Source organism: Odontomachus brunneus, unplaced genomic scaffold (assembly GCF_010583005.1).
Source record: "Odontomachus brunneus isolate Ranch 3 - 2012 unplaced genomic scaffold, Obru_v1 Obru_scaffold_139, whole genome shotgun sequence".
Classification (NCBI taxonomy): domain Eukaryota; kingdom Metazoa; phylum Arthropoda; class Insecta; order Hymenoptera; family Formicidae; genus Odontomachus; species Odontomachus brunneus.
The window spans coordinates 519,623-545,327 of record NW_022639589.1 but is presented as its reverse complement, the minus strand read 5'-3'; the positions used below and the strand labels follow the sequence as shown (position 1 = coordinate 545,327).

General features: G+C 37.9%; 1 protein-coding gene across 1 annotated transcript in view; it reads right to left on the bottom strand.

Annotated features, from left to right (window-relative positions):
* The window catches only part of LOC116850252 (liprin-alpha-1), a 655,857-nt gene that overhangs the window by 226,934 nt on the left and 403,218 nt on the right, over window positions 1-25,705 (bottom strand). Inside the window, exons 14-15 of the mRNA XM_032828294.1 lie at window positions 14,386-14,546; window positions 13,256-13,303 (exon numbers count right to left, since the gene is read on the bottom strand). Of these exons, the coding sequence (XP_032684185.1) occupies window positions 13,256-13,303; window positions 14,386-14,546 (209 nt within the window). The remainder of the gene's footprint in view (window positions 1-13,255; window positions 13,304-14,385; window positions 14,547-25,705) is intronic.

Below are 25,705 nucleotides of genomic sequence, written 5' to 3'. Positions count from 1 at the left end.
TCACACGGTGCTATGATTAGCTGTGTCCAAATGCACCGTGTCCAAGTGCACCGCTCCCGGCACATCTTGTTCGATTTTTGTCGTAAATTTGCCATCACGCCTTGCTCGGCACGTCTTGCTCGCTGTTTGCTGCAAATTTGTCGTCACACGTTGCTCGACACGTCTTCTTCGGTTTTTGCAGCACTCTGCCCTCAAGTAATTTTAGCATGCTTTGCCGACATAATGCCAGCATAATGGTAGTATACATGCTGCAAATTTGCTGCAATCCTATGATTGATTTTGCCAGCAATTTGTCGGCATATTGCTGACATTTTGCTATCAGGGTAATTACCAATGATTCTTAATATGATATTTCTATAAGGGTATAACAAGTTGAAGATGGAAGACCAAACTGTGCATTTTCGCCATATATTACTGTTTTACTTCCGTAAAGGGAAGAACACGCGTCAAGCTTGTGAAAAGTTGTATAAAGTTTACGGTGACAATGCTGTACAAGAACGTCAATGCCAACGATGGTTTACGAAATTCCGTGCTGGTGATTTTGATCTCAAAGATGCTCCTTGATCAGGGAGACCTATCGAGGTTGATGACGACAAAATAAAGGCATTGATCGAGTCAAACCCTCGTTACACGACACGAGAGATTGCAAAAACATTGAACATTCATCATTCAAACGTTTACGACCATCTGAAAAAGCTGGGATACGTAAACAAGCTCGATATTTGGGTTCCTCATAAACTCAAAGAAGTTCATGAGGATTTGACAGCGCGTATAAACATCTGCGATATGCTCATTAAACGTGAAGAAAACAATTTTTTTTTAAGCGACTGATAACTGGTGATGAGAAGTGGATTGTTTACAACAATGTGGTGCGCAAACGGTCTTGGTCCCGACGTGAAGATTTGCCTCAAACAACATCGAAATCTAACATTCATCAGAGGAAAGTTATGATCTCAGTGTGGTGGGATTTTAAAAATCGTCGTGTTTTTTGAGCTCCTACCAAGGAAGCAAACAGTCAATTCGAATGTGTACTGTCGGCAATTGGACAGTTTGAACGAATCCATCATTCAGAAACGTCCAGAGCTCGTTAATCGTAAAGGAGTTGCGTTCCATCACGACAACGCGAGACCACACACAAGTTTGATCACCCGTCAAAAATTATTGGAGCTTGGATGGGATATGTTGCCATACCCACCATACTCGCCTGACCTTGCGCCGTCAGACTTGTTTCGCTCTCTTCAAAACTCCTTGCGTGGTATAACATTCAATTCAGATGAGACTGTAAATCAGCACCTTGTTCAATTTTTCGATAAAGACAGGTCCTTCTATGAACGAGCTTATTATTTTAATTGTGAAGCTCACTGAAAGATGGCAAAAGGTTATCGAACAAAACAGGCAATATATCATTGATTGATCTTTGTTCTTTATATAAATAAATGACTTTTGAAAAACATAGAAAAAATACGTCATGACTTTTCCGACAACCCAATACATATACATTGCGACGATATTCGACAAGTTTATTCGCGAACGATGGCAGACAGTCGCCTGTCCGTCGCGTCGGCAAATTGCCGTCGGCTCCCGTTCACGCCACAAAACTAAAAACGGTAGTTGGGCGCCAGGTGCGGAAAGGCTGCACCATCTCGATAAACGCGAGATGCGATACGTTACACAAAATTCGTGTGTCCCGGAACCGTCGGGACCGGTAGCCCCTGGGATTTTAAAGTCGGAGACGGGATGGGTCTAGGAAGGGCGAAAATGACTCTACGTGTGCTCAAGAGTAATTCGTTTATTCGCGGAACTCTCGCACGTCCCGGTAAGAAGCGCGATAAAATACGCATGAGAGTCGTTAGTCGCGATACGATAATAAGGTCGCTACACTGAACGAAACCCGAAGACGATATCCTCGGGTGAGTCTTATGACACGCGCAGCCGCTCCGCGGACGAGACAACAATAAGCGAAACGATATGAGGACGCGACAAAATACGGATAGTTGTGGAGCAGATGGACGGTCTTACACAAGTCGGCGGCTCTCCGGGCGACGGACGTCGGCGGTGGCGGTATTCTCCTCGGCCGCTCGTCCCGCGACTTTCTCTCTCTCTCTCTCTCTCTCTCTCTCTCTCTCTCTCTTTCGGTACGCACGAAAATTTTCGGTAATCCGGTGATCTCGGTTGCTCGATTTTGGTCTAGTCGCGGCGACGGTCGCGGTAAGGCTGGCGATCCGTCGGCTTCTGGAGGATCGCGTATTCTCGCGGATCCTCCTTCGTCGCTTCTCCTCTCGCCCTGCGAGACTCGACATTTGGGAATCGGCAATTTTCGGTACTTCGATCTCGAGACATTTCCTGTCTCAAGACACTGTTGCCGACGTGGATATTCTATCGGCGCTCCCGTTTTTTCTGGCTGGATTCCTCGCGACGGTTGCGTCCGCTGAAAGTAAATACAGCTGACAGGCTCGCGTCTAATTGCGGTAACTGTGTGCTCGATAATATTCGGAGTATAGCGGATATAACGGAATATTCTAAGCGTTATAATTTCGAGATTTCGTGAATTTTCTCGCGATAATTTTGTCGAGAGCAATTCACCTGATTGAGAGCGATGAGGCGTTGGTCGATGCTCCTTCGTCCCTCGATGTCCTCAACTCCTTTGGTCCTGGTGGCCGACAAGGGAAGCCGAGGGGCACAAAGTTAGGGATGCGCTGACCTTCGCATCTGCTCCGCTCGCAAAAATCGCTTCCAATATTCGTCCTAGAGACTCTCACAAACAAAAATACGACGGGACGCGGTAACCGATAATATTCGCAAAAAGCCGTTCGCGACGCGATACGCGAGAAACATTCACACTAAATCGGTACGGTTTTTTTTGGGACGGGCGCCTCCGAGGCTGCTACGTCACAACATATGTATGTTTTCATTTTAGTAGTTATTAAAGAAAACAAATTTCAGATTTTTATACTTATATTTAATTATAAACTTATAATTATATGTAATTATAAACTCCTCAGAATATTTAATATAAAGTGTTCTATTTTAATGAATACAGTCGATTTTCTCAAAACGTAAAGAAGAGATGACAATATGTTTCAAACCAAAGTTTTATAGTTTCAAGGATGGTAGAAAATTATTTCAACTTAAGGCTCCTGGGGAGTCACATCATCCATCTCTTTTTAATGACGTCAGAAGCGAAAAAACGCATGCTAAAAATTCTTGCAAAATATGTCGAGATAAACATATATATTCACAAAATGACATTACGATCGATTAAATACACCTCTAAAATACTCCGTACACTTTCCTTTTATTCTAAAAATCAATAGCTAATCGGAAAATTAATATGACAAGATAATGAGGAAATTAAATTAGAAAAGACGATTGTACATCACATTTATTTTATAATTATCTGTTGATTATTAGAATAAAAGGAAAGTGTACGGAGTATTTTAGAGGTGTACTTAGTCAATCGCAAATGTCTTTTTGTGGATATATCTGTTTATCTTGACGTACTTTGCAGGAATTTTTAGCATGCGTTTTCTCGCTTCTGACGTCATTAAAAAAAAGATAGATGATGCGATTCCCCAGGAGCTTTAAGATTATCAACTTTATTATAGGATGCGATATTTTCTACATTTTTTCACAGCGGCTGTTAATTTTAAAAAGTTTGTCATCCTGTATTCAAAAAAAATTTTCTGATGTTATTCAAATAAACATATTTACATAAAAATAAAATGCTCATTCATTCAACACTCAATTGAGGTTCATATTGCTCACATGCCTGAGTGACATTTCGCTTTCACACGTGAATCCTCATGCGTGCAAGCAATATGGCACTCAATTGAGGACACATCTGTCAGGCGTATAACGTTCACGCCGTGCGGGTAATCCCGCACGCGTGCGCGCACCTTGAGATCATTATGCACGCATTTTGTTATCTGGGTATAGATCTGGCTCTCGCATGTTACACGTGGACGCACTTAATCGACAGGTACTTGTAGTGGAGGATAATTCTTTTGATAGGAATCTCGCATTGTGTCAGAGTGACGACACAGAAATTAAGAGAATTCGTATAAAATTGAAGCAGTCTGAAAGTAAATTCATTGAGCTGAGAAACGTATCGAAAGAATCGAAGTCAGGTTCGCTTTTATGTCCCAGCCGCAATGGAAACAAATGTTATATATAAATATCATAATGAGACAGGTCACGTGGGAACCGAGAAAATCATGTATAGCATTTCCGACAGCTACTGGTTTCCGAACATGAGAGCGAAGGTCGAAAAACACATAAAGAACTATTTAAAATGCGTTGCTTATACGCCAGACACAAGGAAGTCTGAAGGATTATTGAACATCGTGCTAAAGGATGATGCACCCTTTATGACATTGCATATTGACTATCTAGTCGCGGCATCTAGATCATATTCCTCGAAGGACCAATATATTTTCTCAGTAGTTAATGCCTTCACAAAAGGAGAGTATGACTTTTAGATGATTTCGGGACCGTTAGGTGAACGCAAATTTCCTATTTTTTCCTTCGTATTTTTTTTCCGTAGAATTCAAAAATCGATCTTAAAATTACGTCCAGTAAAGGGAAAAATAGTTATAGACATTTAAATGTTGATTTTCCCTGAAAATCATGCATTTTCCAACACTGCCACCTTTGACCTTTTTAGAGGTGTTAAATTTCACGTCACATAGGAGACTTATTTTCTCAAAACTTGATAATGATATGAGAATATACTCTAAGCAGCAGAGAAAAAGCAGCAGTTAATTAAAAAAATATTAACTATCAAAATAGTACAAAAGTGATTTTGTAGTCCAGTTTTTCAGGGTTATACAGGGCATTAATAAACGAAAGCATATAAGGAGCCTCTTTTCGAGCATATAGTAGCTATCGCCGCTCAAATCGCTCCGCTTGAGGTAGAGCTCGGAATTAGTTGCCCATTTCGGCCGATTGACTGCTGCTTTTTCTCTGCTGCTTAGAGTATATTCTCATATCATTATCAAGTTTTGAGAAAATAAGTTTCCTATGTAACGTGAGATTTAGCACCTCTAAAAAGGTCAAAGGTTTTTAAGATGACAGTGTTGGAAAATGCATGATTTTCAGAGAAAATCAATGTTTAAATGTCTATAACTATTGGCGTAATTTTAAGGTCGATTTTTTAATTCTACGGAAAAAAATACGAGGGAAAAAATAGGAAATTTGCGTTTACCTAGCGGTCCCCAAATCACCTAAAAGTCATTTCCTCCTTTGTAAAGTTGTATGTCACTAGAAGCATGGATATTTCGAGAGTAATTAAGTGTCTAAAATCTTATTTTTAATATTACAGTCAACTGTTGTGCATAGTTTCGGACCGAGGCAGCTGCTTTACATACCACAAGTTCGGAGAGTTCATGAATAAGCAGAATATACGGCACATTAAAATTTTAACAACGTCGCACTAAGCGAATAGTCAAGTCGAGCGATTTAATCATACAATATTACCAATGATCGCAAAATTAGCGGACGAACGGAATTCGCGATGGTACAACGTGATTAGGGACGTAGAATTTGCGTGTAACAATATTGTATCCAAGGCGATGAACGATTGTACGATTATTGCTTTATGGCGTGCGTCAGAGCGGGCAAAAGAATCAGAATGTAAACAAGCGTTACTGTGATTGTAGGCATAAAGTCGCTAAGACATATCGAATAGATAACAAGATAATGCTCAGGAATTTTGATAATACGCTGAAAGTTTCGAGAAAATTCACGTCGCAGTTCAAGAAACCCTATCAAATCGATCGTGTTCTTAAAAATGATCGGTATGTGATTAAAGACATCGAGGGCTTTCAGTTAACACGAGCTCCCTATCACAGAACATGGGAAGCCTCAAGTATGCGACCGTAGAAATCGAATTAGAAGTCTAGAAACTGGATGGATTAATTCACACTCATCTAACGCTTATTTTATTATATTTCGTATTCGCCTATTGTATGTCGACAAATGTAGAATTGTATGTATTATCATCCTTATGCTGTACTATATTTTATCTCTTTTTATTCTATCATGTAGAATAAAAAGAGACAACAAGATTACGATGGTGACTGTACAAGACTCGGGACTGTGTAATCAGTTTAATCGGGATGATTAACGTGTAGGATGGCCGAGTGTAAGAGAAGTGGGAAATTCGTTAGGATTTGTATTCAGGAATTCGAGCGGTTAGTGTTTGGGACTGTTGAGAGGCATTGAAATAATGTCAATATTGTCTAATGCGCCGAAGGTCGTCAACGTTTCTCGATTGTTCTCCCGGCCGTTGTTTTGAAGACAACGGCCGTGGATACATTGGCGACCGCGCTTTTCGAGTCAGTCCCGTTTTCGTGCTCAAGCGAACATACGCATACCGATGTATCAGCATGTTTGGCAAATAAAGTCTCTTTAGACGATTTTTGGCGATCGTTTGGTATATGTACTAAAGTGTACCAGAACGTTTTAGCGTGTTTGATAACTTGTGGTAGAGGTGTGGCTAACCGTTTTGGTATCTACTTGGTTCATACCATGCTATACCAAGCTACGAAGTAGGATACTGTCAGGTAAATTGCAAATGCGCGCTAAATATGACATGAGGAAATGTGTTTTACATCTATTCATATTCAATTTATCCTATCCTTCAAATTTTATTCACAGTTGAGCATATAACCGCAAATTAGGGCTACCAATTTTGGACGTTTATAAACTTAAATTGTACATTTATAGGTTTAACATTAAAATTGAATTGCATTGAAATTAATTGAAATATTGGACCAAAGTAAATATTTGCAATTATTGCAATACATTAAAATTATAGTTTATAATAGTAAATTATTCATGTTATTAGGTCATAGTTACTTACTTTTTGCATTTCCTGTTGTTGCATTATCACTTCCAATAAATGTTGAAACGTTAAACGTTTCATCCTAAAATAAAGAAAAAATCGGCTTCGGTATATAAATGCACCCACATCTTTGAATATAATTCAGGACGACTATAATGTTGTCTTTCCTTTAATATGCATATTACTTTTCTTCTTTTTGCACTCTTTGCACGAAATAAATAATTATATATTTCCACTGCAGGTATTTCTTCATCATCATTATTAAAAACTTCTCAAATTTAAAAACCTATCTCATAGACTCCGCCGTGGCTTTGTGCTAGGTGATAGCGATTCCAAGCTCAACACGTTGTCGTCGGTTCTCGCCTGTTTAATCGCGAAAATTATTTTAAATAGTTTCGAATTCGCGCATATGAAAAAGAACCAATGCGTTTTGGTGTCATGTTTGTGGTACATGTACCACAATTAAGCTCCACTTCTACCAATATCAACCTTGGTACATGCAACAAATGATCGTCAAAAATCGCTTTTTAAGAACTAGCCACTGCTTAATTTTCATAACTTGGCTCCTTTTTAAAAAATAATACATATCTCCTTTTACAATATTGAGGGTGATACAATGAACAGCAATCTGAATGGCCTAGGTAACTTTTGAAATCGACATCTTGCCTTTAAATACAATACAAAATAATGCAAAAACGTTTATCATTTGGGTTTTTTTAAAAAAAGTGTCATATGACCCCACTTTCTATTTAAGATTCTTTAACAACTTCCAAATTTCCCTTCACCCCTTCACTGTGGAGAGCAAAAGTACTAAGTGGATTAAAAATGTGTAGGGCGCTCTTCCAGACGCATTTACATAAAATTTTGCATAGAACTATTTTTGACATCGCTGAACACGAATTTGAGGAAAATTCAAAATGACGGATCCAATATGGCGACAAAAAAATATTTAAAAAATTAAATTCCTATAAGGCGAATTTCTGTAAAGCTCGGTAAGAAGTGAAAAAAACCGGGTTGCTGAAAAAAACAAAGGAGGAACCGTTTCTGCAACCGTTTGGAAATCGTTTTATATTTATATTTTTTTATGTATTTTTTTCATAGAAACCGAAAATCATCAATATAACGCCAGAATTAAAGAAAAAAAGATATATAAGATGTCCCATCACTATCACATTGACATTGGTGGCGCCACGCAAAGTCAAACCAATGATATCATCTCATGTCCTCCATCGAAACATATAACTATTGTCTGAAACATTTTTGCGGAATATGCTTGGCTGAAGAATTATCAGGATGCATCTTTTAAAACGGGAACCTTGTATATATATACACATACAGAATATCCAAAAAGTTTAGGGACGGTTAAATAACTTCTCAGCAAGCGTTATCGAGGAAAACATTAAATACAAAAGTTTTAGGAAAACAAACCATTTGAAAAACAAGAATTTGAAAACAAAGAATTTGATGATGACCTTGATTTTGACCTAAAGTTTAGAAATTATTTCGAGGTAAACTTGAAAATCTTAAATGAAAACTCCCATTTTTATCTCGTAAATAGAAAAAACGGGAAATTTTACGTTCGAATATGTATTTAGTCTAAGTGATCTCTGAGGGTCATTTGAAGATCACACTTTCAACGGTTGAATAACTTCAGAAAAGCGTTTTCAGAAAAATGTTTCAGTGATTAAAGCAAGATACTTGATGGTGACCTTGACCGAAGGTCAAGTTTAGAGGTCATTCAAGACAAGTACATTGTCCAAACAATTAAGTCGAGACTGTATGACTGTCCAGTCAATTAAGGCAAAACAAAGCATTATTCAGCCAGTGAAGGCAAGACTGTAATGACTGTCCAGCTAATTAAGACAAGACAAAGCATTACCAAAGCATTAGAGTAGACTGGTAATTGAAAATATCATCAATGAATAATCAACAGCTAATTAATCATTAAATGGATGAAAAGATCTCATTAACAATTCTTGTTCAACAATCAAAAAGAAATCTAAACAATCGGAAATTTCCAGGTTCAGAGAACAGTAATTTTACACATTACGAAACAGTTGTGATGAAAAATTTGATGTATGGAGCATAATGAAAAATACTTCGAGAATACTTCGAAAATAATGTAATTTTTCTAATTAGTCTTTTGACATGATTTTAGATAGAAAAATTTATTTAGTTCCTGAATGACTCCTAGGAATGAGCTTGACTCAATTTTGACCAGACATTACGTTCACATTAATGTCATACAAATTCGTCGTGTACAAATGTATTTTATGGGATGAACTTCTTCATTAACGGTCAATTCGAAAATCGATGGTTCAAGTTATCATCAAATGATCCTCAAAGATCACTTTAATGACTAAATACATATCCGGACATAAAATTTCCCGTTTTTTCCAATTCCGAACTAAAAAATTGAGCGTTTCCATTTAAGATTTTCAAATTTAATTTTGAAGTGACCTCTAAACTTAACCTTTAGATCAAGCTTATCATCGAATTCCTTGTTATCGATCCTAAAACTTTTGTATTTAACGTTTTTCCCGATAACGCTTTCTTGAAGATTTATTTAGCTGTCCCAGAACTTTTTGGACACTATATATATATATATATATACAGGTTGTCCCGAAGTCCCATGATGACCTTTGGTGAGAACGTAAAACGGATTGAAGTGAGCAAGAAAGTCCTGTGCCGTTTTGCGATATTCGCAATAGTTTTTGAGAAATCAATTATTTTGTCTCAACAAATTAGCGTACAGAAAGCGGCAGCGGAAAGAAAGACGTCTTCGGCCGACGTGCGACTGTGACACTCGCGAATCGTATCTCGCCGCATCCCTCCGCCCATAGCTACGAGACATAGCGAGTCTATGTCTCGTAGCTATGGGCGGAGGGATGCGGCGAGATACGATTCGCGAGTGTCACAGTCGCACGTCGGCCGAAGACATCTTTCTTTCCGCTGCCGCTTTCTGCACGCTAATTTGTTGAGACAAAATAATTGATTTCTCAAAAACTATTGCGAATATCGCAAAACGGCACAGGACTTTCTTGCTCACTTCAATCCGTTTTACGTTCTCACCAAAGATCATCATGGGACTTCGGGACACCCTGTATATATATACATACAGGGTGTCCCGCGTAAGATGTATGAAAAGAAAAATATAAATAGGACACATAAAAGTGAACAAAAATTGTATAGATCATTTTTCAAGCAACCACGTAAAATTTCGAGTTATTAAATAAAATAGATGGAGAAATCAGAATGCGCGACGCTGTAGGCGGGACATACGGCCGCCGCGGCCGGCAAAGAAAATGGACGATCGCACACGTACACGGACGCACACACGGAGCTACCCATTTCCGTATTCCAAACGGCCCACCTCTCTGGCCTATAAAATAGGCCCGCGAGCAATCGTCTATTTTCATCACCGGCCGCGGCGTGCCGAATGTCCCGCCCGCCGCGTCGCAGCGCCGTGTCGTCCGACATGCCCAACACTATTTTAATTAATATCTCGAAATGTTACGTGGTTGTTTGAAAAATGGTCTATACAATTTTTGTTCACTTTTATCTGTTCTACTTGGGTGGGTGTGTGTGTGTGTGTGTGTGTGTGTGTGCGTGTGTGTGTGTGTGTGTGTGTGTGTGTGCGTGTGTGTGTGTGTGTGTGTGTGTGTGTGCGTGTGTGTGTGTGTGTGTGTGTGTGTGTGCGTGTGTGTGTGTGTGTGTGTGTGTGTGTGCGTGTGTGTGTGTGTGTGTGTGTGTGTGTGCGTGTGTGTGTGTGTGTGTGTGTGTGTGTGCGTGTGTGTGTGTGTGTGTGTGTGTGTGTGCGTGTGTGTGTGTGTGTGTGTGTGTGTGTGCGTGTGTGTGTGTGTGTGTGTGTGTGTGTGCGTGTGTGTGTGTGTGTGTGTGTGTGTGTGCGTGTGTGTGTGTGTGTGTGTGTGTGTGTGCGTGTGTGTGTGTGTGTGTGTGTGTGTGTGCGTGTGTGTGTGTGTGTGTGTGTGTGTGTGCGTGTGTGTGTGTGTGTGTGTGTGTGTGTGCGTGTGTGTGTGTGTGTGTGTGTGTGTGTGCGTGTGTGTGTGTGTGTGTGTGTGTGTGTGCGTGTGTGTGTGTGTGTGTGTGTGTGTGTGCGTGTGTGTGTGTGTGTGTGTGTGTGTGTGCGTGTGTGTGTGTGTGTGTGTGTGTGTGTGCGTGTGTGTGTGTGTGTGTGTGTGTGTGTGCGTGTGTGTGTGTGTGTGTGTGTGTGTGTGCGTGTGTGTGTGTGTGTGTGTGTGTGTGTGCGTGTGTGTGTGTGTGTGTGTGTGTGTGTGCGTGTGTGTGTGTGTGTGTGTGTGTGTGTGCGTGTGTGTGTGTGTGTGTGTGTGTGTGTGCGTGTGTGTGTGTGTGTGTGTGTGTGTGTGCGTGTGTGTGTGTGTGTGTGTGTGTGTGTGCGTGTGTGTGTGTGTGTGTGTGTGTGTGTGCGTGTGTGTGTGTGTGTGTGTGTGTGTGTGCGTGTGTGTGTGTGTGTGTGTGTGTGTGTGCGTGTGTGTGTGTGTGTGTGTGTGTGTGTGCGTGTGTGTGTGTGTGTGTGTGTGTGTGTGCGTGTGTGTGTGTGTGTGTGTGTGTGTGTGCGTGTGTGTGTGTGTGTGTGTGTGTGTGTGCGTGTGTGTGTGTGTGTGTGTGTGTGTGTGCGTGTGTGTGTGTGTGTGTGTGTGTGTGTGCGTGTGTGTGTGTGTGTGTGTGTGTGTGTGCGTGTGTGTGTGTGTGTGTGTGTGTGTGTGCGTGTGTGTGTGTGTGTGTGTGTGTGTGTGTGTGTGTGTGTGTGCAGGGTGAGGAAAAAGTATGGAAACTCTGAAAAATCTCAAAAATGTAAGTTTTAACAGAAAAATGTAAGTTTTAACAGAAAAATGTTTCAAATAAAAGTTGTAGGATTTAAAAAGGTTTATTCAGTAGACCTATAAAAAAGCATAAAAATTTTTTTATATTTATTATGTAAAAAATTTTTGTACGCCAATTTATTTGTCTCATTATTCTGTGCAAAAAAGCATTAAGCCAAGATAATCGAAAGATAAATATTTTACAAGATATTTTATATTCTATGTCAAACTGCTGGAAATTTCAAGTGTTATTACTCAAAAAGTTCTTAACGAAAAAATATTTTATTATAGTGTTTTGGAAAGCTCTCGAGGTAAGCTATAAGAATATATAATAATATATGGGGTGTTCCATTTAAAAAATTCAAGGTGACTTTGACTTCACCTTAACGACGCTAGTCAGGGTCAAACTAATGAGATTATTGAATAAAACTTTTTAAATCCTACAACTTTTATTTGAAACATTTTTCTGTAAAATTTATATTTTTTTAGATTTTTCAGGGTTTCTATACTTTTTCCTCACCCTGTATATCCGTTACGATCATAATAATTAGAAATATTGCACATTTCATTGGATATAGTAGACATATAATTATATTGGCAAGCCCTGCATTATCGGCCCTGCATTACCGGCCACGCGCGCCTAACGGGCAGGCAACCCGTCGTACTGATCTGTATGTTGAACATGAAATTTAAGATTATCAGTAAGGTGTCTTTGAACATATACAATCTAACCCGTTTGCATAGTACAAATCTTGTGTAGTAGGATTTGAAGACATAGAATGCTCTTCTAGGACAGCTGACGACACTGAAGGACAGAAATATACGCTAAATAAAATATATTTTCTGTCATACAGTGCTCTAGGAAAGAGTGATGTAGAAAAAGACAAGTGATATAGTGAAACACAGTGACAGAAAAATAAAATGGATTAGCCGCGCGATTGTTTTTACTTTTTTATTCTGTCCACTGATCAGACAATTAAACAAGAAAATATACTCTATGTGTAATATTTTACTCTGTATGTCCCTCTTGTGGCATTAATTTGACATCAGCGTTCCAACAGGAATATGTAGGCTATCTTCTATGAGATTGGCGCATTTGCACACCGGATTCAATACTTTAGGGTCCATAAGTTTCTTCATTCGTCTAAGATCGTTACGTTTGTTGTAAATTGAACGTATTGAATTTTGCGACAAGAAAAAAGCTCTCGATATTTCTTTTCTTTCGTATTTTGTATCTAATAAATTTATCAAGAATTACGTCTATGCTACTGTGCTCGAGAATTGGAGCTGCGGGCATATCAAACAGATCCATTTTGCACATTGTATTTCTATCAACAAACAAGATGTTGAAACTTTTAAATAATAGTATAACAGTATTGTTAGTAATAACATAATAGTAATAACAGTAACAATAGTAATAACAGTATTGTTTAAATGATGAGTAAATGTGTTGCTGTTAATGTAAGCGAGACTGACTACAAAGTAATTCATTTCAGAGCCATTCAAGTGTGTCGTGCACAGCAGCGTATAATGCAGCTTACATGCAATATTAATATCTTTAATTAACCTGTGCGTGGAGAAACCACTGCTTGGAAATCCACTCTGTCCTGTACGTCTGATAGCACAAACAATGAAAAGTAGAAACAACTTAAAAAACAATGGTACTAATCTGGTTAATTTCACCTCTCTCTGTCATTCTCTCACCCCTCCTTTGACCCTTTTTCATTTTGTCATTTTGCCACACTGCTATCCTCTCAACTTGCGCCACTCTTCTATAACTCTTCATTTTCCTCTCTCCTCTCCAACTCTGCCCTCTTCCCCGTCACTCTTTCTTGCTTCTTCCCTCCCTCTCTCCACCCTTTCCATCCTCTCCCTGTTTCTCTCTCCCTTCTCTTTTCCCCACTCCTCTACCTCCTAATCTCACTATCTCTGCCCTCTTCCTTTTTCTTTTCAACTCTTTCATTCTGTTCTATTCTCCTCCCAATACGCACGTACACACGCACGCACGGACATAATATAATAAAATTGCTACAGAAATTACATTAGGTTCTATAAGTGTCTTCATTCATCTAAGACCGCTATGTTTGTTGCAAATTGAACGGATTTAAATATGCGACATAAAGAAAAAGGAATTCCCGATATTTTTTTTCTTTATATTTTGTATCTAATAAATTTATCAAGAATTACGTCTATGCCACTGTGTTCGAGAGTTAGAACTGCGGACATGTCAAACAGATTCACATTGCACATTGTATTTTTATCAACGAACAAGATGTTGAAACTTTTAAATAAGCAGTATTGTTTAAATGATAAGCAAATGTGTTGCCGTTAACGTAAGCTAGACTAATCACAAAGAAATTCGTTTCATGCCCACAAGAGCCATTCAAGTATGTCGTGCACAACGACGTATAATGCGGTTTACATGCAATAGAGATTACATATATTCACTAAGATCTCCCCACATTACGTAAAAATCATTGTTTTATATTAATCGCGTACCGTGTGTAAAATTTTATTTGTAAAGTATTTATTATAAAATATTATTATTAAATATTATGGATTTTAAAAATGCAATTGTCATTTTTATTGTAATTTACATTTGTATTATATACAAATAATATAAAAGGAGTGCCTGTATTTGGCGGAATAACAGGGAAGTTAATCGATAATTGATAGTTAAAATAATGGAAAATGTACCTTCTGAGTTCCTCCTGACTGTGCGCCAACGCTTGAACGACTCGTTCCAATCTCAAAGATCTAGCTGTTAAAGGAGAAGCCGCATCACTACCACCGCTTCCCGCAGCTCCAGTACTATCCCTCTCACTTACAGAGTGTAACTCTTCTCCTGACAACTGTAACTGTAACGTGGATGGAAAACATTATTAAATTTCTTTATATGCCAAATATTTGATAGAGCTACTAATATCATATATTTTTTTCTTATGTATAAAAATAGCATAATATTATATAATAATATTTGATAAAGCTACTAATACCATATATTTTTTTCTTATATATAAAAATATCATAATATTATATGCGTATAAATCGTATAAACATCAATATCAGTACGTATTATTAACCCTCCACTCAGTATCCACGTTGAGTTAACGTAACCTATACCGTTCGAAGATGATACGTAATTTGAAAACGGTAAGAAGTTGAGGATAGAGTGAAACACAGACTTCTATATTACATTAGACTACTAGTTCGCATGGTCACAGCAGAGATAATGGTTAAGAAATCTATGTATTATATGTACACTCGTGATCTGAAAAGTTTGTGCACCGATTTTTGGTTGATTTCAGAACGCGTCCCAACTTCAGGAGAGAGACAACCACTGCTTAATACGCCATCGCCGCCACTTATTACGAGAGCAGAAGAATGATATATAACACATCGGTCAATAAGTCCCCGGTCTGACATATAGAGAGCGCCTCTAACACAAAAAGTGCAGCTTGGTTCGAAAGAACAGACCCTTTTAGGCATACTGTGAAATGTTTATGTCATTAGGATCATTATTGTGTGAGTTAGTGAAGCTTTAGTGACGCTACTTTTGTTATTTTCAGAACAATGGAAAAAAAAGAATTTCGTGTGCTCATTAAACACTGCTTTTTGATGGGAAAAAATACCGTTGAAGCAAAACAGTGGTTGGACAAACATTATGGCACCTCTGCCCCAGGCAAATCAACAATCATCGACTGGTATGCTGATTTTAAACGCGGCCGTACGGACACCGACGATGCACACCGCTCTGGTCGCCCAAATGAGGCAGTTGTTCCCGAAAAAATCAAGCAGGTCCATAAATTGGTTTTGTCCGACCGTAAGTTGAAGCTGGATGATATTGCTGACATCGTAAAGATATCCAAGGGAAGTGTTTTCACCATTTTACACGACCATTTGTCGATGCGGAAGCTATGTTCGAAGTGGGTGCCGCGTTTGCTCACTGTGGACCAAAAACAACAACGCGTCGATGATTCCGAGAGCTGTTTGGCCATGTTTCAGAAGGATCGGAAAGATTTTTTGCGTCGGTATGTGACCATGGATGAAACATGGATTCACCACTTCACACCCGAGTCGAATCGGCAGTCAGCTGAGTGGACTGCAGCCGGTGAAAGCCGCCCAAAGCGACCAAAAACTCAAACGTCGGCCGGCAAGGTTATGGCATCTGTATTTTGGGATGCCCATGGTATTCTTTTCGTTGACTACCTCGAAAAGGGTGGGCGCATCAATAGCGAATATTACATGGCACTACTGACGCGTTTGAAGGCCGAAATCGTCGCAAAACGACCTCAAATGAAGAAGAAAAAACCCATTTTTCACCAGGACAATGCACCGTGTCACAAGTCGATGGCAACGATGGTTAAATTGAACGAGTTGGGCTTCGAGCTGCTCCCGCACCCACCGTATTCGCCAGATTTGGCCCCCAGCGACTATTTCCTATTCGCTGAGCTCAAAAAAATGCTCGCCGGGAAAAAATTTCGATCGGATGAGGAGGTCATCGCCGAAACTGATGCGTATTTTGAGGGTCAGCCAAAATCGTTCTACAAAACCGGCATCGAACGTTTGGAAAGGCGTTGGACTGATTGTATTGCCTTAGAAGGAAACTATATTGATGAATAAATTCGAATTTTGATGTAACTCTTGTGTTTTCTTTGCTAGACCGGGGACTTATTGACCGATGTGTTACGTGATGTCAAAAAGTAGTGATTTGACGTATAATTGAAAGAAACAAATAGTTATTGTGATTGTGATTGTGACTGTGATTGTGAAACAGTGTATTAAAGAAAAGCATTAATCTTCTAATAATATTTTAAGTGAAAAATATTTTTAAATTTGAATTTTAGTTACAAAAGTTATAAACTATAATTCCTTTAATGTTAATAATTGTGGAATTAGAAATTTGTCATCAACATTAAATAAGTACTAGGTGCGCAACTAAGTTTCCGGGTTTTTTTGATCAATGAAAAATGGAAAATTTCAAGAGAAATACAAAAAATGGTTTATTCAAAGTATCGTCCCTCGCTAGCTACACATTTTTGCCATCTCTCTGGCAATACATGAATACCGCGACGATAAAACGACGCGTCTTTGGACCGAAACCATTCATCCAACCAATTTTGTACTTCTTCGAAATTGGCCAAGTGTAGCCCAGCCAAGCCATGCGCCATCGACCGGAACAAGTGATAATCGGAAGGGGCCAGGTCTGGTGAATACGGCGGGTGCGGTAGCAGATCCCATTTCAGCGTTTTAATGGTGTCCTGGACGATGGAAGTGCGATGGCGCGGAGCGTTGTCGTGATGCAATATCACTCGTTCGTGTCTCGTGTCCCATTCTGGCCGTTTCTCGAGCTATGCATGGTTTAAATTGATCAGTTGTTGTCGGTAGCGATGCCCATTGACAGTTTCACCCAGTTTCAGCAGCTCATAATACACGATTCCTTTCTGGTCCCACCAAACGCAGAGCATTGTCTTCTTTCCGAAGCGATTTGGCCGTGCCATCGATGTTGATGCTTCGCCAAATGAAAGCCACGATTTTTTGCGTTTGGGATTCTCGAAATATATCCACTTCTCATCGTCAGTAACAATTCGATACAGGAAATTCTTTCTTTCATGCCGAAAAAGCAAAATTTCGGAAGTGGCTCTTCGATTTTCCATCTGTCTCTCAGTCAACTCATGCGGCACCCATTTTCCTTCCTTTTGAATTTTTGCCATGGCATGTAAACGTTTGGAAATACCTTGGCGAGTCATGTTTAATGCAAGTTGATCTTGTGTTTGCGTATCATCTTCATCCAATAACGTTTGCAGATCGGCGTCCTCAATTGTTTTTGGTCTTCCGGAGCGCTCCTTGTCCTTAGTGTCGAAATCGCCACTTCTAAAGCGTTTAAACCAATCTTCACAGGTAGTGTTCGATGGTGCATGTTCGCCGTAGGCCTCCTCAAGCAAACGACGTGCTTCAGCTGCATTTTTTTCAAGTTAAAGCAGAAATTGTTAAAAAAAATATTTTTGCGTTGCGATATGTGTTGGTATTATGACTGGTTATTGTTGACAGATGTCCAAGCTATAAAAGAAACACAACTTTGACATGTATGTCGACTACATGTGTCGTTAGCGCCATCCATGTGTGAAATCCGGAAACTTAGTTGCGCACCTAGTATATAAATAATGCTATTATTTGTGTAGGTGGGGAATTATTACGCTTAGCAAAAAAATAAGCAGCAGACCAAGTCAAGTGATATGAATATTTTGTTAAAATAATCACTCGACTTGGTCTGCTGCTTATTTTTGCATAGTACAATACATACATCTCTATGCGTTCTATTGCGCTCAACAAAAACAAGCAGCAGACCAAGTCGAGTGATTATTTTAACAAGATATTCATATCATTCGACTTGGTCTACTGGTTATTTTTGCTGAGCGGAACATAGAGACACTAGAATTTATTTTTATATTTTCAACTTGAATGTAAGTTAAAAAAGTTATAATTTCTTTAATGTTAATAATTTTAGAGTTATAAATTTGCCGTTGCTATATTTTTTTGACAAGATATTCATATCACTTGGTCTGCTGCTTATTTTTGCTGAGCGCAATAACATAATTCCTCACCTACATAAATAATAACATTATTTACATATTCATTTAATGTTGATGACAAATTTCTAATTCCACAATTATTAACATTAAAGAAATTATAGTTTATAACTTTTTCAACTCACATTCAAATTTAGAAATATTTTTCACTTCAAATATTATTAGAAGATTAATGCTTTTCTTTAATACACTGTTTCACAATCACAGTCACAATCACAATAACTATTTGTTTCTTTCAATTATACGTCAAATCACTATTTTTTGACACCACGTATATGCCGTCCTTCTGCTCTTGTAATAAGTGGCGTCACTGACGTGTCAAGCAGTGATTGTCTCTCTCCTGAAGTTGGGAAGCGTTCCGAAATTAACCAAAAATCGGTGCATAAACCTTTCAGATCACGAGTGTACAAGTGAATATATTGTAGAATGCGGATTTCATTGGTTGACTTTATTGCTTTTCAATGACTCCTCATGGAACCCTAAACATATATTTTTCATAAAATTATGACCATTTAAAGAAAACGATTTATAAGAAAAAATATTAAGTTTTCTTTTACTTATAAATATCTCTGAGCGTGTTAACTATATCGTCATGAAACTTATTTTATATTATTTCTAAGATAATTTTCTATCGATTAAAAAAAAGCATTAAATTTGAACAATTAGATCTCGAGAAATAGGTTTTCAAAGTTGCCCGGGTTATGCTAACCCAGTGTTTACTTCCCGTAACTTTCTTATAATGTGTATCATGAGGGTTAATTTACCCGATTTCGATGTTGCAATATAAACATTTGAAGGTCTAAATAAGGTTTCTTCTATACGTGGTCCAAAATATCCACTGACTTCCTTGAATACCAAATAAGGAAGTGAATGCAATATTCCATCTGCAGAAATTATTGTCATTATGGTATAACTGAGCGTTATTGCTGACTGTGATTGAACCAATGTTTCAACTGTTTTAACATCTTGTATGATAAGTGTTCTGCCTAAATGTATTTCTAAATTGAATTCACTTTCATCTGCACTATATATGTTCTCTATTCCAAAAAAACTTATGTAAGATTTTACAGTGCTTATAAATTCCTGGCATTTAATTTGTAATTATTCTTTGTCTTTCATTGTTGAGCGGTTTATAAATTTTGTAATCTTTCTTGATACAATTCCATATTTTTTTTTTAATTTAATATCCGCGTTGATCCTGCTTTAAATAAAGTAAGATTGACATATTCTTTAGCTTGTAACGCTCATCGTCGCAGATCCAAGTCATGAATAATCCGTCTCTCGTCAGTAGCTTCTTTAAAATGTTTCAAAACATATTCGGAAATATACAACAGTTTTTCTCTTTGAGTACTTTCTTTTTATATTGAAACTTCCCATCGATATATTTGAGAAAGACTTTACTTTTCTAAAACGATTATTAACTGTTGTAACAGAATACCAGGTGTAGAAGTATGAAACCGGAATTCCCCTATAAATGGTGCCAGCGTTCAGTTTAGTGACCGTAAGACCGCTACTGCCGCGCTATTATATTCTCCTAACAGCTGACGAATATTGTCAACAAACATAACCCCAACTTTCATTCTCTAGTATATTTTTGTATAACCTTAAACATGTCACGTTTCGAGCCTACTAACTATGATTTGCGGACAGCATTGATTTTCTGTTATCATTTAAAGAAAACTGCTGCAGAATCACATCGAATGCTTGTCGAAGCTTACGGTGAATATGCTCTTGGTAAATCTCAGTGTTTCGAGTGGTTTAAAAAATTCAAAAGTGGTGATTTTGACGTGAGGAACGAAGAACTATGAACTATGAACTATGAACTATGAACTGCTGAAACCTGGTCAAACCGTCAATACTAATCGCTACCAACAACAAATGATCGATTTAAATCGAACATTGACTAAAAAACGACCAGAATATGCAAAAAGGCAACACAATGTCATTTTGCTCCATGATAATGCCCCATCACATACAGCAAAACGGGTCAAGGAAACGATCGAGTCGTTCAGTTGGGAATTACTACCGCATGCGGCTTATTCTCCAGACTTGGCTCCGTCCGATTATCACCTGTTCGCATCGCTAGGACACGCTCTCGCTAACCAACGCTTCGATTCGTATGAAAATGTGGAAAAATGGCTAGATAACTGGTTCGCTTCAAAAGATGAAAAGTTTTTTTGGCACGGCATTCATAAACTGCCAGAGAGGTGGGAAAAATGTGTTCAAAACAGTGGAAATTATTTTGAATAAAGTATTATTTATCACTTTCGAACAACAGACGTCTTATTTGTATAAAAAAATTCCGGTTTCATACTTCTACACCTGGTAGTAGCCCTTTTTTTCACTTTTCCAATATTCAACAGCTCTTCTTTTGTAGTCACTATTTACAATTTCGTCTTCCGATGTATAAATATTTTCATTATCATCTTCATAATTATCTTCATTATTATTCTTTTCAAATATTTCTATTTCATCATCGGTTACAATGTCTATGTCGGATAAATCCTGTTCCCAATATTTTTGAAATTCTGACGTAGTGTCGGTGTGTACATTAAATGAAAAATTATCTATTGCATTTGTTATAATATCCTTTATCACATCGCGTAATTCTATTTCTTTTTCATTTATAAGCGTTGGTAAAATATTTGTAATTTGGAATAAAATAACTAACATATTAAGAATATTTGCGGGATTTATGTGTAATATTATGCTTTGTTTTTATAAAAATTTAGATTATTAGACAGAATGATCTTTGACAGTCTTTCACACTATAATCAGTTGTTACACTTGCTGCTTATATTTCACACTAAAAATAGAAGTAACGTTGGTGTTACCTATATACTAGTCTTCCAGATGACACAAAGTAATGACTTGTCGTCCGTTCAAAATTGTCCGTTCAAAGTTTAAAGTATGCGCGTCTGCGCCTCTTGCCTGATACCGTTGTCGTCGTAAGTTGGTAGTTATTATTACAACATATTACCGTTTACGACATATTACATATTTTGTAAACAACGCCTATCATCAATATGAAACACGTAATGCCAAAATAATAACTACATGATAACTGGAAGTTATAAAACCATATACTGCGCACACACATTTGTTACGTGAAATAAACAACATATATCGTCAATATTAAACACCAAAATAATAACTGCATGATAATTAGAAGCAATGTGATTATTCTTACATTGCGCACACAGTTGTTATGTAAAAGAATGGTTTATCAATATAATAAGAATGAAATGTATTATATATACATGAAAACCTGTCGAGCTAATAATTAAACAATGAATCTTCTTATGCTTTAGTATATTTATGAATATTTATGTATATTTAGTATATTTATAAATAGGGTAAAGGGATACACATAGAATATAACATGACTTATTTTAACTTGATAATAAACTTGCAATATCATAACGCAATAGATACACTTTCATATAGAAATAAAGGATTAATTCTTAAAAATATTTCTTTCTTCAAAAAAATGAATGACGTAATTAAATAAATATACTTTTACTATAAAATTTTTGTATCAGTAGCGTAGCCAGGGGGGTTGAGGGGGCTGCAGCCCCCTCCCGAAATTAATTTTCTGGGTTACGCTAAGTGTGAGAAAAATTTTTTTGAATAACCTTTTTATTTGTTCGACAAAAATAAAAAGTACAGTCCCCTCCTGAAACTTTTTTCTGGCTACACCACTTTTGTATGAAACATTTTTTGATACTTCATTTAGTTTACGAAATATATTGAGAAAACCGAAAGAGCCTCTGTATCTTTGAAGGGTGGTTTCACTCTTTCAAAGCGTTTTTTATCATCTACTAAAATTTTATAAATTATTGATTTTATTTAACCTATATTTATACAAAGTTGTATTAAAATCAGAATTTTAACACGATAAATAATGTGATTACATAGGAGGTATGTAACAACCGAACTCCACATGTCGATTGTTGGATATGCCGTAGGATTGTTCGTTCGTCGGAGTCCGAGTTTGATAAATAACTGACACAAGACGCGTATGTTAACCGATAAAAATAACAAAATAATTTATTAGTCCTTTATACAGAGTAGGCTATAATGAGTACGTGGATTCTCTGAGAGACAGCGCTAGTTACCGGATCGCGATTTCGGTAGACCGCGACAAGCAAGACGGTAGGCGGAGCGTATAGCGCGATCGCTATCCAAGGATGCGTTCAGATTCCCCACCTGGGTGCACCTTGACACTCAGAAAGCGTTCAAATTCCTTTTAGAGTCTCCCACCAGACATCAGGTGAAACGTTCATATTATCACTCTATTCCACCCGGGAGAGTGGAAAAACTACATGGGTCTTTGAGCCGAGTGGAACGGATGGTGATAACGTCAGACTTCTTCCTATACGATGGCTGCATTCCGAAATGCACTGCCAGTACTGGAAATCTATAGTTTATGTTACATATATTATAGAATTTCAGTACTAGCAGTGAATTTCGGAACGCAGCGGTGAATTTCGAAAGGATCATCGTGTAGATTAATGGGTGCGTTTAGCGAACTCAATAGTTGCACAACAGTTGAGCAATACGTCAAAGTAATTGGTCTAGATTTAGGGATCTGACAGTAAGAACCAATAATTGTTGATTGTTCACTGAGCGCTTTTTCCGCTGAACGCGCCCATTGTGTGGAACAACATTCGGAGGGAGGGGGGAGGGAGGGAGAGATAAAGAGAGATTTAAGATGAGTACGCCACAAATTTTTAGTATTGTCAATACAACATTTCAATATTTAAAACAGGGTAGGACATTTACGCGTAAAATATAAATAATCTACATTACGGCCCGTATTCTCTTTTAACGATAAATTAGCCTCTAAAAGTGGCTTATAAGCTTTCTAATTGGCTATGAGTCACTTTTGAAGGCTCATTTATCGTTAAAAGAGAACTAAGAATACAGGCCTACGTGTATATAAATTATGTTTATATTTCTCTATAATTATGTTATGCAATTTATAATTTATATTGCTTGTATTGTTTATATATGCAAAAGATTCATGTAAAGAGATAGAGTGACTTCAAGTGCGTTCAGATTCCACAAACCATTCGGGAAATTTTCGCTAGTTCCGCCTACTCACCCGATCACCTAGCGATCACCCTCCGGATGGGGAATCTGAACACAGCCAAAGTTACGGATATTTGGCGAGTGGTCGCGTGCCGCGGTTTGGCATTCGCGATTCGCGCGTCAGGCGGTCGGATGGTCGCGGGGACCGAGCGGTACTGGCGGTGGTATGGCCATGTCGCAGCACAGTGTACGCGTTTGGTGTTCGCTGTGATCGGTGGCGCAGAGGCGCATGTGATAGCGCAATCGGTTCGTGTTGTCAGGATCGTGAACGATTAATCGTGTCGTCGGTGTAATCACTCTCGGTCCTGACTGTCAAGACGCGATGAACAAGAGTTGAGAAAATTCGACAGGGCACAGCTAACGTACTGACCTTGGTCCTTGTTCGTGGAGTCGACAGGATGCGAGCAAGAGTCGAGAAAGGAGCGCAACTAACGTACTGGCTTCAGATCTTGCTCGCAAGGATTGGAGATCGGATAGATCAGGATGGCAGAAACGAGTCGGTTGTAGTCCTTGCTCTCCGCAGTTACGCATCGAGTTCGGTAGACGATCCGGGTCGGTCTCGTGTCGTCGGTTTCAGAGTCACAGTTTATATATTCCTCCAATTTGTTTCTATCCGCTTTTTGCGCACGTGATCGGTCGCGTAATAGTAGCGCGCACGCTTGATAGCGTGCTTAGATTCGACGCGTATTTCATATCGCGCGATCGGACGTAGCATCCTTTCTTTATGCGATGTTTAGTTTGGCCTTGCGACGTTTAAGTGGCGCAACCCGCCGGTGCATGGCCCGATTGGTCTTCGGTCGGGCCGGTTTTAGTGACGATGTAGAGTGCATCGTTACAGATATAAGGGTGAATTTTTAAAAATATATTTTTTTTCGAAAAATGAATGGCACAGTTAAATAGAAAAAATTGTTCTATAAAATTTTTGTATAAAACATTTTTTGACATTTCATTTAGTTTACGAAATATATTGAAAAAATCGAAAATTTCTGTATCTTTGAAGGGTGATTTCACCCCTTCAAACCATTTTTCAGCACAAACTCAAATTATCTAAATTCATCTATTCATCTAACCTACATTTGTACAAAGTTTCATTAAAATCTGAATTTGCGGATTCGCGAGGTTCCCTTGTGAGGATTATTGCGCAAAAGTGAAAAATAAGAAAATCATAATATTTAAAAAAATATACTTATAATTCCTAATTTTCTCATTTCTCATACACCACTAAGTGGTGTTTGAAGATTGTCAACACACTCCAAAATTTTCGTGAATCTTTCCCTCGATAATTTCGATCCCAAGCGATATACTACCGGTCACTCATCCATGTCCTAACTCTGTTAAAGTGTTGCTTAATCTGACGATCGAGCGGCAGCCGGTTATTCCCAATAACTCCAACGATATTCTTACGATTTATGCTTATATAATATATCCTTATAGTGTTTACAATATATTATAATATACCTAGCAAACACCAAATAATAGTTATATAACTTTTATTTGGTGTTTGTTGGATAGCTTGCTAATAGATATTGAAACAATACAACATTCGATATGCGATGAATATTGATGTAATGTAGTGAACCAGTGATAATTACTTTTAAATTTATAACAGAATGATATAATGATTAATCCAAACAAAAAAAAATTAAAAAATCCAAATTAAACTTATTAAATATAAACTTATTAATCGAATTTTTGAAAGAAACTTTTAAAAAATACTATTTAAAACAATAGTTTTGTTTCATCAAATAACAGTTTCCTGGAACAAAATAAAAGTTATTTTCATCATTTTAAAAAATGATATTTCATTAAAGAATATAATATTTTAATAAAAAAAAAAAAAAAAACACAAAATTAAACAAGTATGAATATTAAATCTAAAGAAAGTGTTTTCTTCGAAAAAACGATATAAAAAGTATTAGGTGTACAACTTTGCTTCTGCCGTTTTTTTTCCGAAATTCGAGGCTTTATTGTAAAAAACTGGTTATACATTTATGATTCAAAGTATTTTCCATCGCTGGCCACTACTTTCTCTCATCTTTCGGGCAGCGTACGAATCCCACGTCGAAAAAACTGATCATCTTTTGAGGCGATCCACGAATCGATCCAATTTTTTACTTCTTCATAAGATAGAAAGTGCTGGTCAGCCAGGCCGTGTGCCATTGATCGAAATAAGTGATAGTCAGAGGGAGCAACGTCTGGAGAATACGGCGGGTGGGGTAGAACTTCCCATTTCAACGTTTTCAAGTATGTCTTGACCACTTTCGCAACATGGGGTCGAACATTGTCATGCTGCAAAATCACTTTATCGTGTCTCTCGTTGTATTGCGGCCGTT